This window comes from Cynoglossus semilaevis, chromosome 6 (genome assembly GCF_000523025.1).
Source record: "Cynoglossus semilaevis isolate Cse_v1.0 chromosome 6, Cse_v1.0, whole genome shotgun sequence".
NCBI classification, from domain to species: domain Eukaryota; kingdom Metazoa; phylum Chordata; class Actinopteri; order Pleuronectiformes; family Cynoglossidae; genus Cynoglossus; species Cynoglossus semilaevis.
The window spans coordinates 13,085,936-13,101,226 of NC_024312.1; the positions used below are offsets into that span (position 1 = coordinate 13,085,936).

General features: G+C 40.8%; 1 protein-coding gene across 4 annotated transcripts; it reads right to left on the reverse strand.

The window, feature by feature from the left end:
• On the reverse strand, positions 1-15,205 carry slc25a22a (solute carrier family 25 member 22a). Of its 4 annotated transcripts, none has more exons than XM_008312162.3 (11): positions 15,077-15,205; positions 7,540-7,712; positions 7,322-7,447; positions 7,167-7,222; positions 6,970-7,060; positions 5,994-6,048; positions 5,366-5,426; positions 5,027-5,171; positions 4,776-4,930; positions 4,593-4,668; positions 1-4,453 (listed from the first exon to the last, which is right to left on the reverse strand). In XM_008312162.3, exons 2-11 carry the CDS (start codon positions 7,557-7,559, stop codon positions 4,300-4,302), a joined length of 939 nt encoding a protein of 312 aa, XP_008310384.1. In that variant the 5' UTR covers positions 7,560-7,712; positions 15,077-15,205; the 3' UTR covers positions 1-4,299. The 4 variants fall into 4 exon arrangements, with proteins under 4 accessions (XP_008310384.1, XP_016888582.1, XP_024911826.1 ...); XM_017033093.2 differs by lacking the exon at positions 15,077-15,205 and adding an exon at positions 12,379-12,896; XM_025056058.1 differs by lacking the exon at positions 15,077-15,205 and adding an exon at positions 12,375-12,896.
• Between the last annotated feature and the right edge of the window lie 86 nt (positions 15,206-15,291).

Below are 15,291 nucleotides of genomic sequence, written 5' to 3' on the forward strand. Positions count from 1 at the left end.
TTACAGGATAGTCACTTTATTGAACAGCAAATCGTGACAGGGTACACAATAGTTCATCTTTTATTTATTTATTTTTCATTGCATTGCATTGTAAACAATGTCTAAGTACAACTGTGCCCTTCACTGTATATTCATGAACACCCTGGATGTCACAGACATTTGTAGATGGACAGTCTGGTGGGTCCTTGTGTTTAAAGTGCTATGATGCACATTTCCTCTTGGAGGAAGAAAACAGAGGCCTGGGAGAAAAGTTCTGACCCCACATGACCTCTGAGGTCCCAGTTGCATTATTCAGACATTGTGTGAGTTACTGTGATTGACAAGTTTGGGGTTTTTTTTTCCTCTAGTGTTTGTCTTGTGTGTAGCTTCTACTTATTGCATATCGGTGAGCTGGTTTGTGAATTTTTCCGTGAATGTGTAAAGCACAAAACTTCAAATTTAAAATGTCATAAACTCTTGACTATAATTATAATACATCTTATAACATCTAAGATACATTCTTATATCTGATTTAATTAGAATATGTAGGCAATAAACATCATTTTGTCACTGAACTGCTCATAGGTCTCCTAATGACCGCCTGTCTGAGCCCGTGTAGATCACACTTACACACACACACACAGAGAAGAGATCTTACAAAACTAAAAGCTATATCTGTGAGCCGCGTCTGCGACAGCAGCTCACGGTTTACAAAGGGCTTCGTCTGAGCAGGGCCATGTGGTTTTTCTGTGCCTTATAATCCTTTGTGCTTTCTATGATTGTTTACACTCTAAGTCATTTACATTTGGTGTTCAGAGCTCCTCTGTTTCCCCCTCGCCCTGGATCGTAGGTGCTGGGGAGAGGCTGAGGACTAAGACACGTGGAAAGGAATTAACAATGAATTCAAATGGGGGAAAACACCTCACTGACACGCCAAAAACTACACGGCAACTACAGCAATACACGGTCCGACACGCACGCACGTACAAAACCAAATGTTCCAAGGTCGGGAAATTCACAGAGTGACTTGCACAACGTTTGTCTTGAGATTCAACCAGACGTTTGGAAAATAAAAAGATGAGCAGAGGAAAGGTCAGAAATCATCACAATCTTCTCATAAACACATAAATAAACAGTATGATCACAATAACAGTACTGTATATATGAGATGATGGCAATCACAATATCCAAAAAAACAAACCAAAACAAAACAAACTACAACAGTACTTCATAACAAATCTCACATGAGCAGGCAGCTCTGTTTTTTTCTTTTACCATCGCTGGAGGTGCCAGTCGATGACCTCACTATGGCTTTCAGTTAAGACACGAACAACAATGAGAATTGTGAGTCTGCAGTTCACTCGGTACAACCTTGGTTGGCGGGGGTTGTCACACTGCAGCTACATCATGAAGAAGCACCCTTCAAAATGACAGACGGTCTGTCAGGTCCATGTTGGCCTAGTCCGGAGGCTCCCGTTTCCAAAACTGTTTAAATAGTACCACGAGTCACACAAAAAAAAAACACACAGAGCTTCATTTGGTCCGAGTTGTGAAAACAGTAGGAAACAGGACAATGGGTTGGTCGGCAGATTGAAGCAACAGCTACGTATAAAGGGCAGCTCCGAAAAACGCTGAGGGTGATCCTTACAAGTGTTCCCTTTTACAATAGACCCTCATGGTGTAGATGCATATGAGGGTAGGTCAGAGTGTTCTACTTCATATGATATAATTTTTTTTTTTTTTTAAAAAAGCCTTATTTTTTAGATCCAAATCATGGTAAGACACCTTTATAAGGGCTTTGACAATATTGATAGTTATATCCTTGTCAAGTGTGTTACATTGATCGGGTTTTTGAATCCGTAGCAAACATCCAGCTATAACTGACTCTTCTTGATATGAACTAGATTTCAGTCCAACCAGGCGAAGCAGCAGGTCGTGACCTTGTGCCATCAAGAAGGTATTATCTCTCTGTCTTAAAACTTCTTGACTTACCCTCATGTGTTGCTGTTTTTTTCTGTTCAAATATTCACGTTAGTCACGTTAAACATGTTTCTTCATTCGATATGTGCACAACAAAGTAAAATTAAAATCTTCACATGGTGGATTTCGGGCGGGGCTGGGGGTGTAGGAGAGGTAGGTGTGCAAATAAGCCATCATTACAGAACAAACAATTAATGAAAGAAAAAGATAAAAACAGTTCATATAATCTGCGTATGTACAATATAGTTAATGTGGACACTTTTGACACAGTACAACAACACATACAAATACTGTATATAGTGCTATTTAGGGAATAGTGATAAATAACCCACTCCCACCGATGGTAATACACTGAAAGGTTGCATCGCGTATCTACGGTGTAACAGTACATTTGAGGAGCTGCTCATCCAGTGGGAGTGGGGAGAAGGAATGTGACTGGACAGATACACTTCAAAGTCACCTTCATCTACGCTAGGAGAAACCAACGGCAGGGGCAGTTCTGTGACGTGCCGACGGGAGATGACAGACGCGTTCCCGGGCGGCTTAAAGCAAACAGAACCTCTAAAGCGATCACACGAGCAGAGATGATTGGTTCGGAAAATACACCGAACGATAAACTCATATCTACTGACAAAGAATGTTTTCCACTGGATCTTTGGATCCTGCCACTGCAAAAGGATTTGAATGGACTCTAAAATCAGTGGTAAACAATGGAAATAACAGACTTTGAGTCTGAAGGGACAGGAGTGGCTGCAGCTAAAGCCTACTAGCCTAATGTTTTACTATTCAGCATAAATACAGCTGTTCTACTAACAACCTGCCACTTTTATGTTCACACTAATGTGTTCTAATTTTTGGAAAACTGCCACTGCAGTGTCTGCAAACCAGGCAGTGATATCACAGTAGGTGTTTTCCGTCATCCTTCAGAGGTAACCCCTACTGTGACATCACTGATTAGCCTGTAGTAGGTTATGGTGAAAAGCCAGAGCCAGTCCAGGGTAGGATCAAATTCTCATTCAAACCTGTGGTGCAGCCGTAGAGTCTCTACTTCCCCTTATCTATAACTGGCATATCCTTAAACTGAGAGATGAACTGAACCTAGATTTAAACATTCTGAGAGGACACTGCCAGTTGACCGGTATCTACCACAGTGTTCCCCAACCTTTTTGGAGCCACGGCATTTACATTAGAGAAGAAATGTCACAAAATTATATGCAACATAATTCTGGATAGGTTTGAATTTACCTACTCAGTGTGAAACCTGTGCCTGTTTAATGGAACACAATGCTGACACGCTCTCAGGAATCAAAGAAAGATTTTCTTCAACAGCTTTTCTATAGTTTTTTTTTAGCATTTGCTGCCATCTAGTGGACGAATATGTAATTGTTCTGCCTGTCACGGTCACATACAGTACATGAATAAATTAGAGCTCTCAGATAAATTAAGTGAAATGATCTCTCATGGCACACCGATGTGCCGCAGCACAGAGGTCGGGAATCACTGCTCTACAATATACTGTAGCTCAGTACCTGTAGAATAGGTCATAATGCCCGAAACGTAGTTAAGGTGCCTTCACGTGACCACAAAACAGAGCAATCTCTTTAGAAAGGCAGCATATTGGAAGCATTACGGCAGCACTTTATATCAGATGGAACCTGATCTACTTGAGTCGAATGGCTGAGCTCATAAGGACCATTTACAGGAATAGAAGTGTCCTCTCAGGAAGGATTCTGTAGGTGCTCTAATGGCATCGACACATAACTCTGGCATAGATTTGTTTACTTTCAGGGTATAGGGCCTGGGAAATATTAGAAGGAACATTTTGTAGATATTTATATATAAATATACTTAAGCTACTAGTCACAAATACAGGCAGAGTAATTCATTTAGCTGGTTAGGGATTAAAATCTTCTATGGATTACTATGTTTTTCTCTATGATTTACAGGATGACGTAGCAAACTTCTGAGACTGTAGAACTGCAGCAACAGAGGGCAGTACGTCTACTTTGAAAAGTCCACATTCAATCATTTTTCATAACATTGCAATAAAACCTCTGATTATAAAGTGATTAATTTTTTTTCTAATCCAAAATATCAACTGATATCTGTGGCTTTATTTCCAGGGCGACAGTTGAGTGGGCCTACTGGAATTTTGTGTGCCACGACAGGCAGCTTGGCAAACCAATGCTCTCTCCTTAATTATTTTTTTTTTAAACATTCAACAAAACAAATGAAAAGAAAAGAAAATAGAATTGGTCTCGATCGAACAAAAACCTTCTATCAGTGCGAGGTGATTACTCACACAGTTGATGGGACGGGAAGGCAGTAAAAAGGTGCTTTTTACTTGTCTTTCTTAGGCAGGAAGCTGAGTATAAATTCACCCACGCCCAGGAAGTAGACCACCTGGGCGATGCCAAACAGTGGTGCGATGACCAGGGCTCGACAGTAGGCTCCTTTCAGGAACGCAGAGGGACCCTCGTTACGCATAATTTTCCTAGGAAACGATTGAAAGAGCATTTCATTTCAAATGTAATCGGAGACACAGAGATCATCATTCCAGCGGACGCGGTGAGACGTCCACTTCACCCCCAGCCCACCCAGGTTGTGCGGCAGCGAAGACACAATGAGGTTACCTGATACAGTCTGTCACGCCGCTGTACGTGTCTTCTGAGCTCCCTCTGTTCAAGGACTGCAGTCGCGTCTTTATCACTGCAACACACACACACACACACACACACACACACAGCTCAGGTGAATTCAGAGCCCACTATCAGCTCATACATTTCTGTATCAACCTTCACTGTCCCGCTGCTCACCATCTACAGGGTTGACAGCAACCGCTGCCGTGCTCCCGGCGAGGCAGCCCGATATAAATGACACGTAGAAGGGAGCGGGGCCTTCTGCACCTTTATTACCCATTTTATTTAGATTAGCGAAGAGGGGGAAGTAAATGATGGAGAATGGAACGTCCCTGTGAAAAGGAAAAAAAAAAGAAAAAAGGATAACACATGAGTACAGTTTGTTGCAGCTGGTTGCTAAAAGTGCAGCGTTGCCAGATCTGGCCTACCTGAGCAATGTGGCACCCAGGCCTTTATACAGGCCAGCAATGCCTTTCTCCCTCAGTAACTGTCTTGTGAGCTGCATGGCTGTCTGGGACTTGGTCTCAACAGTCCCTGGTGCCACTGTCTCTGGCATCAGCTTCCTCTGAGCGGCTGTGGGGAAATAGAACACCGAGCACCAGTTAGAGTGAATGCAAAACCTGTTAGGATTGTGTTAAAGTAACGGAAATGACTCATTATGTCGAGTGTTGTATGTTGTAATTACCAACTTCACCACATGAGACCACTGTTTCTCTATCCTAAACATGAGTCCATAACTTTCTCTTTTTTTTTTAATTTTCTCTTACCAATTCTTCCAGCATCTTGAAGTTGAATTTTCAACATCTCCATGGGGGTCGTAACAATAACCTGCAGTCAAATCAGATAAAAGACGAGAGCTGAAACGTTTCTTCACATGTGATGTTTCACGTTAGTGTTTCAGGCTAATTCCAACTTCATGTCTGGTGTAAACCTACTGATCACCCATAGGTAAATGTCAGCTTCTGTTTTGTTTTTTTTTCCACAATAATCCATGTAGAGCTAACTAGTTAACTGGATTTAGGCTGAGATAGCAGCATTTTCAACAGGATTCTTAATACAAGGTCTACTGTGTTTAATCTAATCACGTTCTTTGGGTTTGAGCTTTGCCCTTATTAACAACAGGGCAAACGTTTTACCCTGACACACTCCGGCACTCAAGGCTGAACACTCCCACAGTATCTGATCTGATCACTCTCATCTGGCTGCCGTCGCTGCAAATCTTAATTTTATGAATTGCGAATCATAAAAATGTGAACCCAATTATTTAAAAAAGACACATAAAAAAGAATGTTTTTAAGACTTGCTGTGTTGACATTGCGTGTCAACACATGACAACATTGATGAAGGTGATAACAGGATTTTGGAGTAAAAGCAAAAATGCACCTAATTACTTACCTGGCAAGTACCTGCCCCACAACCTGCCAGCATTTCTTTGAGCAGTGTGAGCTTTCTGGAATGATAAAAATAGAGATGAACAATAACTGTACAGGAAACTAAGACAGAGACCTGCAATATTAGCTTAGTACCATAAAAACGACCAGTACAATATCTTTGTTTTATTTAAATCTTTATATCACTTCCATCTACTGAATCCATTTCTAAATCTTGAATATTTTCACATAGAAATATTTTCATTGCTTGCAAAAAAAAAAGGAAAAACACAACTAACTAGCAGCTCACCGCTAACTAACACTTCAAACTAAGCATTACTTCACGTTACTTCACTGCTCTCTAGGTTTTCACGAATGTAAATGTACATTCAAGGTTTCAGTGTTGTTCAGGAGAGACTTGACAAACGTTAATTGCTGAGCGATGCTGTTTTTGTGTTGCTGTCAGATGGAGTCTATTTTCAAGCATAAAGCCGCCTTCTCTGACCTGTGCTGAAGTGCTAGTCTGGGTCTTCCACATTAACACGTCAAGCATGAGGGCAGATTAATAATTCACAAGGAGAGCGCCTAAGCCAGACAAGTCAATCGTTCATCGGCTTCCTTATTTGTCACCATAGAGACAGAAATAGATGCACCAGAAACCTTCAGGTGTATTTGTGCAGACACTGCCCCCGGGGTACAATGTGCATCTAGTACTGGCGACTGTTAACACTTAGGCCACTGACACCCCCTACAGAATCTAATACTTTAACCCTTTAGTGTGATTTTTAACACGTTATAGCACGCTTATAGCACGCTGCTACATATACCATTACTGCTAAACCATGAAGCTAACAAAAGATTAATTAACTGCAAGATGCTGGCTGGATTAGCCTTGGCAGCTAATGTGTCAGATTACAGGAGAGTCAACACAGCCTTTAATCACACTGTGTATTGGGGGGTGTATAAGTGTCACTCAACCTGTCAGAAGTTTTATGCCTCACCCGTCCTTAGAGAGGTGATGCCTGAAGAAGTCATTGGCAGCCAATTTGATGGCTTTCTCTGGGGTCACTAGGGTTAAATTCACTGCAGCCCCTATGAAGACATAAAAACAATGGAGAAAAAGAGAAAAAAAAATAAGAAAAACACAGCAGCTTTACTGATAATATTGATCTCGTGTCGTTTAATCAGAGGAACTTACCTCGGTACATTCCAAAATAGCCCTCTGACCGAATGGTTTTGATAAGGCAGTCTGACCTGAAATGATGAAAAAACATCACTACTGATTATAGGGTAGGAAGTGGGGTCTGTGGGGTCTTTGTCATTCATAAAACACAAGAAGTCTTTGGCACCTACATGCTGGTGTAGAGGCGAGACCCATTTTGCTGGTTTTGCAAGCGGGTCTTGGCTAGGTCAATGGGAAACACACAGGTCACTCCAATCAGGCCAGCGATCCCCCCATTAATTAATTTGGCAGGCAAACTGGACGGAAGTGGTGAAAAGCATTCAGGTCAGCAGAAATGAACAAGGCCTTAGTGATGAGAAAATAATTTAGGGACTTTTTTTTAACCCACCTGATCTGCTTGTCAGCCATTTATCTCTAGCCAGGCTGCTCAAAATGCTAATCTGTTAGCTCGTCGGAGAGAGAGAGAGAGAGGGGAATAGAGTTAATGATGGGTCTGTTGAATTTGACTTTCCCAGTAAGAGTAGGATGTCTGGTTCTGGTTATTTTCTCCCTTTAGCGTTTCTGGAAAAAAGACAGAAAGAACATCATTAGGTTACATTATGTCCAATTCAAAATAAAAAAGAGAGGTCATCACAAATAAAAGGTCAACATCTGGTAACAAACAAAAAGAGTAGTCAAAAATACAATCCAATATTTTTTGCCATAACTCTTTGTTATGTCCCCAGGTATTACAAAATGAGACACTCGGTCAGAGATGATTCTTTTCTAGTGACATTAAATGAATTTTGAATGATGCGGAGCTTTGTATTCAAAAAAAGATGCACACTAGTACATTGGAATACATGTCTGCACTATAGAAAGAGGATACATTTTTGTTTAAAATATTACATTTTTAAAATACTAGATACTCGAGGGGGTAGGAGGAAATATTTTTGAGCCTGTTTTATTGAATCACTCAGCCTCCGGCCAAATGTGAGAGGGATGAGCTTCTTGATGGGGAGGGACTTGTACTCAAGTCAATTTTATCAGCCTTCTCCAGTTACAGTATTAACCTCCATGGAGCTCCTGCAGAATAGTATTTTTTTATTTTATACGGGTGGAGTCAACATTTAATCCACGAGGTCTTTGTACAAACTGAAAAAGGTGATGAGCCGTTCAGTGTCAAGAGGAAGGAAAGTTTGTTTTCAATGACTGTACGTTGACAGTTTTTTTTTTTCCCCTCCTGCGGGCTCAGAATTCTGAAGACAGTATTAAAGTGAGGTTCTTCGCTTTTGATAAAAAGCATCAGACATTTACATTTGGTCAAACTTCTACTATGTGTGGACTAATACCAGTACTGTTGTGGTTATTATCAGGGAAAAGAGAAGCTAAAAGGGAATTGATTTACTTCCACTGTCCAATTATGTAAGTACACACATTTGGCAGCAGGGTCATTTAAAAAAAAAAAAAAGATCTTTAAAGGTGAAAAGGTGTGACTGGTTCTGTAAGTGAAGCTGTGATGGACTGACTACAGGGTGAAGAAAAGGTGTGAAGTGCAGCTGTGATGGACTGACTACAGGGTGAAACCAGAGAAGGTAAAGAAATGGTTCGTTAATGAATGGATGGGTGGATGAATGGCATTAGTAGGAAATCTGTACGTGTGTGTGTGTGTGTGTGTGTACTCATCACGGCTTTGTATGAAGGACGGACAAAAGGTTACACCCTGCGACCGACAAGAACACAACCCACACTCACATGTTGTGACCTGTTATTAAGCAGCCTCTATGGCTTTTCCAGTGGGGGACAGGCCTCATTCTGCAGCCATTCAAACACACCTTTCAAAACTCTCTTCTTTCGTAAATACCTTCCTCACAACGAAGACGAGAATCAACCCAACAATCGAAATACGCCCAGAGAGGGCAGAGACTCCGCAGCTCCTCGAAAGTCAAAAGACATTTTACTGGAGTCGTCTATAGCATATTCTACTTCGAAATGAACAAATGAGTTAAGCTGCGAACACCGGAATGTTTCTTCTAAAACCTTCTAAAAATATTTTCTCTAAATTTTCACTCCATGCGCATGTGTAGGTTATACAAATATTTTGATCAAACCGACTGATGTCATTTCGTCAACCGTACATGAGCTTTAAACACAACCAAGTCTATTTTAATGAAAGGTGCCCAGGCATTAAATACACACCTGCCTGACAAGTGAGTAAACCGGAGTAGGTACGATATCGCCTGCGGTGAGTTCAGAAGGGCCTCTTTTTTTAATTTTCTCAAGGATTTTATGATTAAGGTTCGAACGTGAGGCCTGCAGTCATTAGATGGTGCAGGTAATTAGATACAGTACGGGCCCAATCATAGAGCAAGGCTGTCAAGAAGGTTGGATTAAGAGGTCAAGATTATATAAAGAAAATGAATTCAACCAGTCAGGAAGAGAAAAGAATAAGAAAAAACAATGTCTGTTATTGTTTTTCACTTTTCTCTTCCACTTCCACCAACGCTTCTGATTTGTAAAACTAAATTGCCCGTGCTCCTGCTCTCCTCTGCCCAAGAATTTGGATCTGATTCTGAGTCACTCTGAGCTAAACAATAAGTATCTCTGAGCTGGTGATCATGATTGAGTTTCAAGGATCTCTGTTGTGGACCAGACACCACATATAAGCCTGTGTTAGAAGCCCTAAAGGTTAAAAATGTTTTCCTATGACAAACTAAATCTAAATCTTCTTATAAAATATATAGTTAAAATATATGAAATATATATAAATATACTCTTTACCATGACATTTACCAATGTCTTTCTTTTCCTATTTTCCTGTGAATGCATCAGTGTCAGTTAAAACACAGCCTAACCTGGTTGAAGCTACGACAGTTTGAAATGTCAGTTCACGGAGTTCATGCTGAACAAATCCCAGAGATGATGAGCCTCAGATATTCGCTATATTTGTACAGTGTAGGACAAAAAAAACATTCAGAGTGAAAAGAAAAGATGCTTCTCATTTTCCCTGTCATTCTCTCCACCCACTGCATCCACCAATCACAGCTTACCTCTACGTGTACAACCTGCCTCCTCCTCTCCTCTCCTCTCGTCTCCTCGCCAGCCCTCCCCCCATAACTTCCTCCAGTCACGATTCACAAACACATCCTTTCCCCCTCAGATCTTTGCTGACGGGTAGGTTTTCTCTGCAGAGTGAGTCACTTGTGTGACACCGGTGACACTAAATCCTGAGGATCGGCTTCAGAGGGATTACACAGCATGCATGCATGTTGACTGTTCCCACAACTGCATCTCGTGATGAATGCAGCTGTGGTTTGATGTGTTTGGTTTAGGATGGAGGCTGGAGAGAGGGTGTAACAACAGGTCAGCAAGCTGCTCCTCTGTTCTCCCAGCTGCTCTTACCTAACAGCTCACAGCTCACTTCCTCTCAACGCGGCCGCTTTTTCACCAAACAAACACACTAGGCACGCTCCACAAAAGAACAATGTCACGTTTCGTCGATGGCTTCCTCTCAATGATTCACTGAATATACTTTTATATATACTTTATAATATATAATATACTTCTATAGCCTTTCTTTTTTTTTTAACCAACAGTTAACAAAATGGTGGTTTTCAGTTGAGTCAGACCATTAAAGTGACATTTCTCGTCTTTTTTTTTCCAACCCTGCAGCTTTGCTTGTCAACCTCAACTCATGTACGCCGTACAACTGTGTCTGTTCCAAGTCCAGTGTTTGACTCCCTCACTGCAGTGTCTCCCGAAGACCAGTGGGCCTTGTAAGAAAACAAGACATGCAGATTATAGAGTATGTAGCAAAACATGGCAATCAAGCAGCACAAGAACAGTATTCAAGATATCCCTGCAAAATAGGAAATGGAAAGTTGGAGTGTGTGATTGTGGTTAACTTATCTCTCTTTTTGTATTTTATCTCTTTTTTGTTGCAAGTAACCGGGATGCCTCTACAGATGTATATATCTATCACTTAAAATAAGCCAGCAGGAGGCAGTAACGCAAATAATAAGGTGCTGAGCATTTTATGTGAGGCTGATAATAACAGGCTAATTACAGGGTTAGCTTAGCCTAGCCTAGTCTATCCTGAATGGAGACTGACAGTATAACTTCACGTCAGACACTGACACTGCCTGGCTGGCTACAATAAATGTCAACTCATCAAATTAATGATCACTTCTTTGGTTAATTACATAATTCAACTAATAATTAAATATAAATAATTATTAGTTACATTAAATATTTTTTTCCAAAGAAATTTTACATATCACAGCTTTCAAAAATTGCTTTCAGATAAGCAGATATAAGAACACGCATAGAGAAGGTGTATGTCTGTTTATGTGTGTGTGTGTGTGTGTGTGTGTGTGTGCCTGCCTAGTACATGCAGATAAGAACTGATGAGCAAACAGGAAAGGACAAGGTTATTGGAAAACTTCACATGTTCACATGTCGAACCTTGAACTTAAAACAGAACCGGCCAATAGACTACGCTGATCCTCCAGATACTCACAAACAGATAACAGTTGGTGCTGACCCTTGTCCATCACTAAAACGTAAGCAACAACACAATAAGCACTTAGCTGCTCACACCTTATCAGTTAAGACACTTCTGTCTTAGAGCTCCGTTAAGGCATCTGTTAAACATTACAAATGCAATAAAAAAACTCACAAATACAATTAAATATAATTAGAATTCATTTCTAGGGGGGAAACATCCCCCCATGTTTGGGGACCACTGGTTTAAACATTCCAAAACTCTTGACAATCCACAACAACAACAACAACAACCTCGGTCTGTGCAGCTCTGTGCCTGCCTCTGTCCTCGACTTTTAAAGAGAAAAAAAAAGGGTTCTGCTGACTCTATCACATTAAGTGTGGCGATAGGAAGACATGACGGGAAGGGAGAAGTGACAGAGCTGTGAGGAATCACTGCACTCACATGACTGGCTGCACTGTCAAAGAGGCAGAGAATAAATGAAATCAATCACACCAGCCTTTCCTCGTTAGAGAATCCTGTCATTTCAGCCCATCTGTCTAATGTGAAATGCTCTTGTTATCAAAGCACGGTCTGAGCGACAGGGGATCTGCACAGAGGTCTGCCATGAACACAAGTGTGTGAGGTAACGCGGAGTCTGGCTCTAATATCAAACACAGCCTGCCCGCTGTCTGTCCACTGTTACATTCCTCAGTGATCTACAAGTATTATATTCTTAAAGTTATAAATCGAATTCCTACTCACGACGAAGGCCTCTTCAATCTAAGCACAGCAATGCTTTTCCAGTGCAAAGGTATGGTGTAGAATTCAGCCCCTCTGACACCACAGGTATCCCTGATGGCCCAGTTTCTGGAGTCACGTGAGCATTTATCTGTTTTGGCTCCATCTTGGCTGCCCAGTGGCCTTGATAAGGACACAATACTTCCACTGTGTGTGAGGTTTTCTTTCAAAAAACAAACAAATGCTGCATTGAGGCATTTGGTTACCTTTAAAAGCGCAAAAACCGTTCACAGAGGTATACAGCACCTCTTGAGAAGTACTTCTAAAACACCTTCTTGTTCACCAGATGCAATTGTGCTGAATCTTCGACACTTACCAACTGTATGAATATAACTGTACTGAATAAAAATATAAAGGTGAAATGATATCGTAAACACACTAGGGTTTTTCTTCTTCTAAAATATAGCAAGAGCAGAATTTTTAGCACGACAGCGAAAAGGTACAATATTCCTGCTTCAGAGAACAAGATAGGTCACCTTACACCCAAGAATGGCTCAGCTCATCAATTATTTCCAGGAAAGCTATATTGCATTCACTGCGTGGCCTTATAACGACCTACATACTACTTCTACTAATACACTAATACAGGTGACTATAAGGAAACATGTGCATGGACTATAAATAGCATATGCATTGCTGCAAGTGTTAGCGCCCCACTTTTTAGTGGGCTTCATTTTTAAATAGATTATATTAAAATGAGTATAAATGTAACTTGCGATAGTGAATATATGAAGAATGTCTACACATCATACAGGTAATATTATTCTTAAATATCTATTTTGCTGATGGGCAGACCTGGTGGAAGACGGAAATAAACACAAAGGAGGCCAGATGCCATTAATACAAAAGAGGAAGTAGGATTGCAAAGAGGGGCAGGATTAACACAGGCTCATTCACTGCTGTGACCTTTAATGCACTGTGAAAAACAATGTAATATTACTGAAGCAAGAATGTACATTTGTGGACATATTTGTGGTTTAATAAAGTCAAATAGGGTGCAAATGGGTGTTATGCTGGCTAATAGGTGTCAGTTGTAAGGTGCAGTTATTATATATTTATTCACTGGAGAAACCCTAGACCTGTAATCGAATGTATTACATGTATTATTATATATATTTCTTTTCATATTCATATTATTAATTTATTTTATTTTTTTACCAGCACAATCAACTCTTGAAGCAGAGCAGTCAAACATCAATTAAGGCAACTCTGTGGGAAACTGAGCTGGAGATGCATGCTTTAAGTTGTAAACGACAAGCTAGAACTGCAGACCCAAACTATAAGGATATAGCTTTTAGCTGCACGTCAATGTGGTCCACTCTCTACAGTTGTTATTGCAGTTAGCGCCCTGGCAGTGAGCTACTCCTAACACTGGGCTAGTTGGCTAAAAATATTGGAGCGCTTTAACATTCTTTTGTGCTTTGCACCTTAAATAAGCAAAATATTTAATTATACTTCTAAACAACAACAAAAAAACAACTCGAAGTTTGCAGCAAATAGCACCCCACTACACAAAAATATTCTAATTTGGGATATGCTATTTTAATATTTGTTAACCTAATTCTTTCATCTGTACAACGCCACCTTTCTTCTTTTGGTTTCAACAGCAGCTTTGCATCCACCCAGTTGCTATAATGACCTCTACTGGCCATATTTTCCAAATGAAGAGATTTTTTACCCCAGAAATGTCCTTATCATTTCCAAAGAGATATTATTTTTAATTTTAATACAATTCACTTTTTAAAAAAACAAAAACAAAAAAAGCCGTTAGTATCCCTGCCAATGAACCGAATGTCATATAATTTATAACTGAGGATTAGGTTTATGTGATTATATGTACTTTTAAGGAAATTGTGTAATGTCACATTAGCATAGCCCGTCAGATACCTGACAGAGGGGGTTTAAAAACGGCGGAACCTTCAAGCTGCTGAGCGATACGACGAAATTAAAACATTTAAATTCACGAGTCTTTGGGTTCAGCTAGAGTGAACGTCACATGTGAGTGGTTGTGGTGAATGAATAACGGGGGTTAGAGTAGTTCAACGTGATTACAATACGTGAAACTACAGCTCACAGTGCTGGAGCTGACAGGAAGCAGCTGCTGGAACCGTTCTGGAGGAAATACTGTTAATGTCTAGGTAATTCTCGTGGTACGTTCTAGAATTCAAACAAGCCTGACAAACACACAGCGAAAACACAGCATCTGTAACACAGTCATTAATAGCAGCTGTGTACACCTCCCCGTCTGTTTCTCTGTAAAACATTAAAAAGACATAAAAGAACCAGGACTGGACATTGTTAAATCCCGCCGTGATGACGTTACATTTACACAGCCGGTATCTGTCAGGCCTCCGCCTTCGACACGAGCGCGTTTAAACTTCCGTTATGCGGAATTTTCCACATAACGGAAAATAATATGTCGCTACTCTCTCTTCACTCTCTCCATCTGTACCGACGAAGCCACAGCCTCCGTCCCTCAGACAACCACATCTCTCTCTCTCTCTCTCTCTGTCTCTCTCTCTCTCTCTTCCAGAACCTGCATCATTTTCCTGTCACGTCTTATCCATTTTTCTCTCTTTTATTATTTTTGTTTGTTCATTCCCAAAGTAAACAGAAAAACGATGCGTTTGCTGCATGCCGTTATATTACGTTGTGTACGTACCCGACAGATGCGTCTCTGTAAGTCAGTCCTGCTGCGGGTTGTAGAGTGAAATCAAAGCCGTCGCTCAGAGTGTGTATGTTTGTACGTGTGCGTGTGTGTGGGTGTGTGTGTGTGACTGGTTGACAGCAGTGGACTTACCGGCGTTAGCGTTGGAGTCCAGTGGAGGAGGAAGGTGAGGAGGGTGAGAGCAGGCAGAGGAGGAGGCAGCCAGGCTG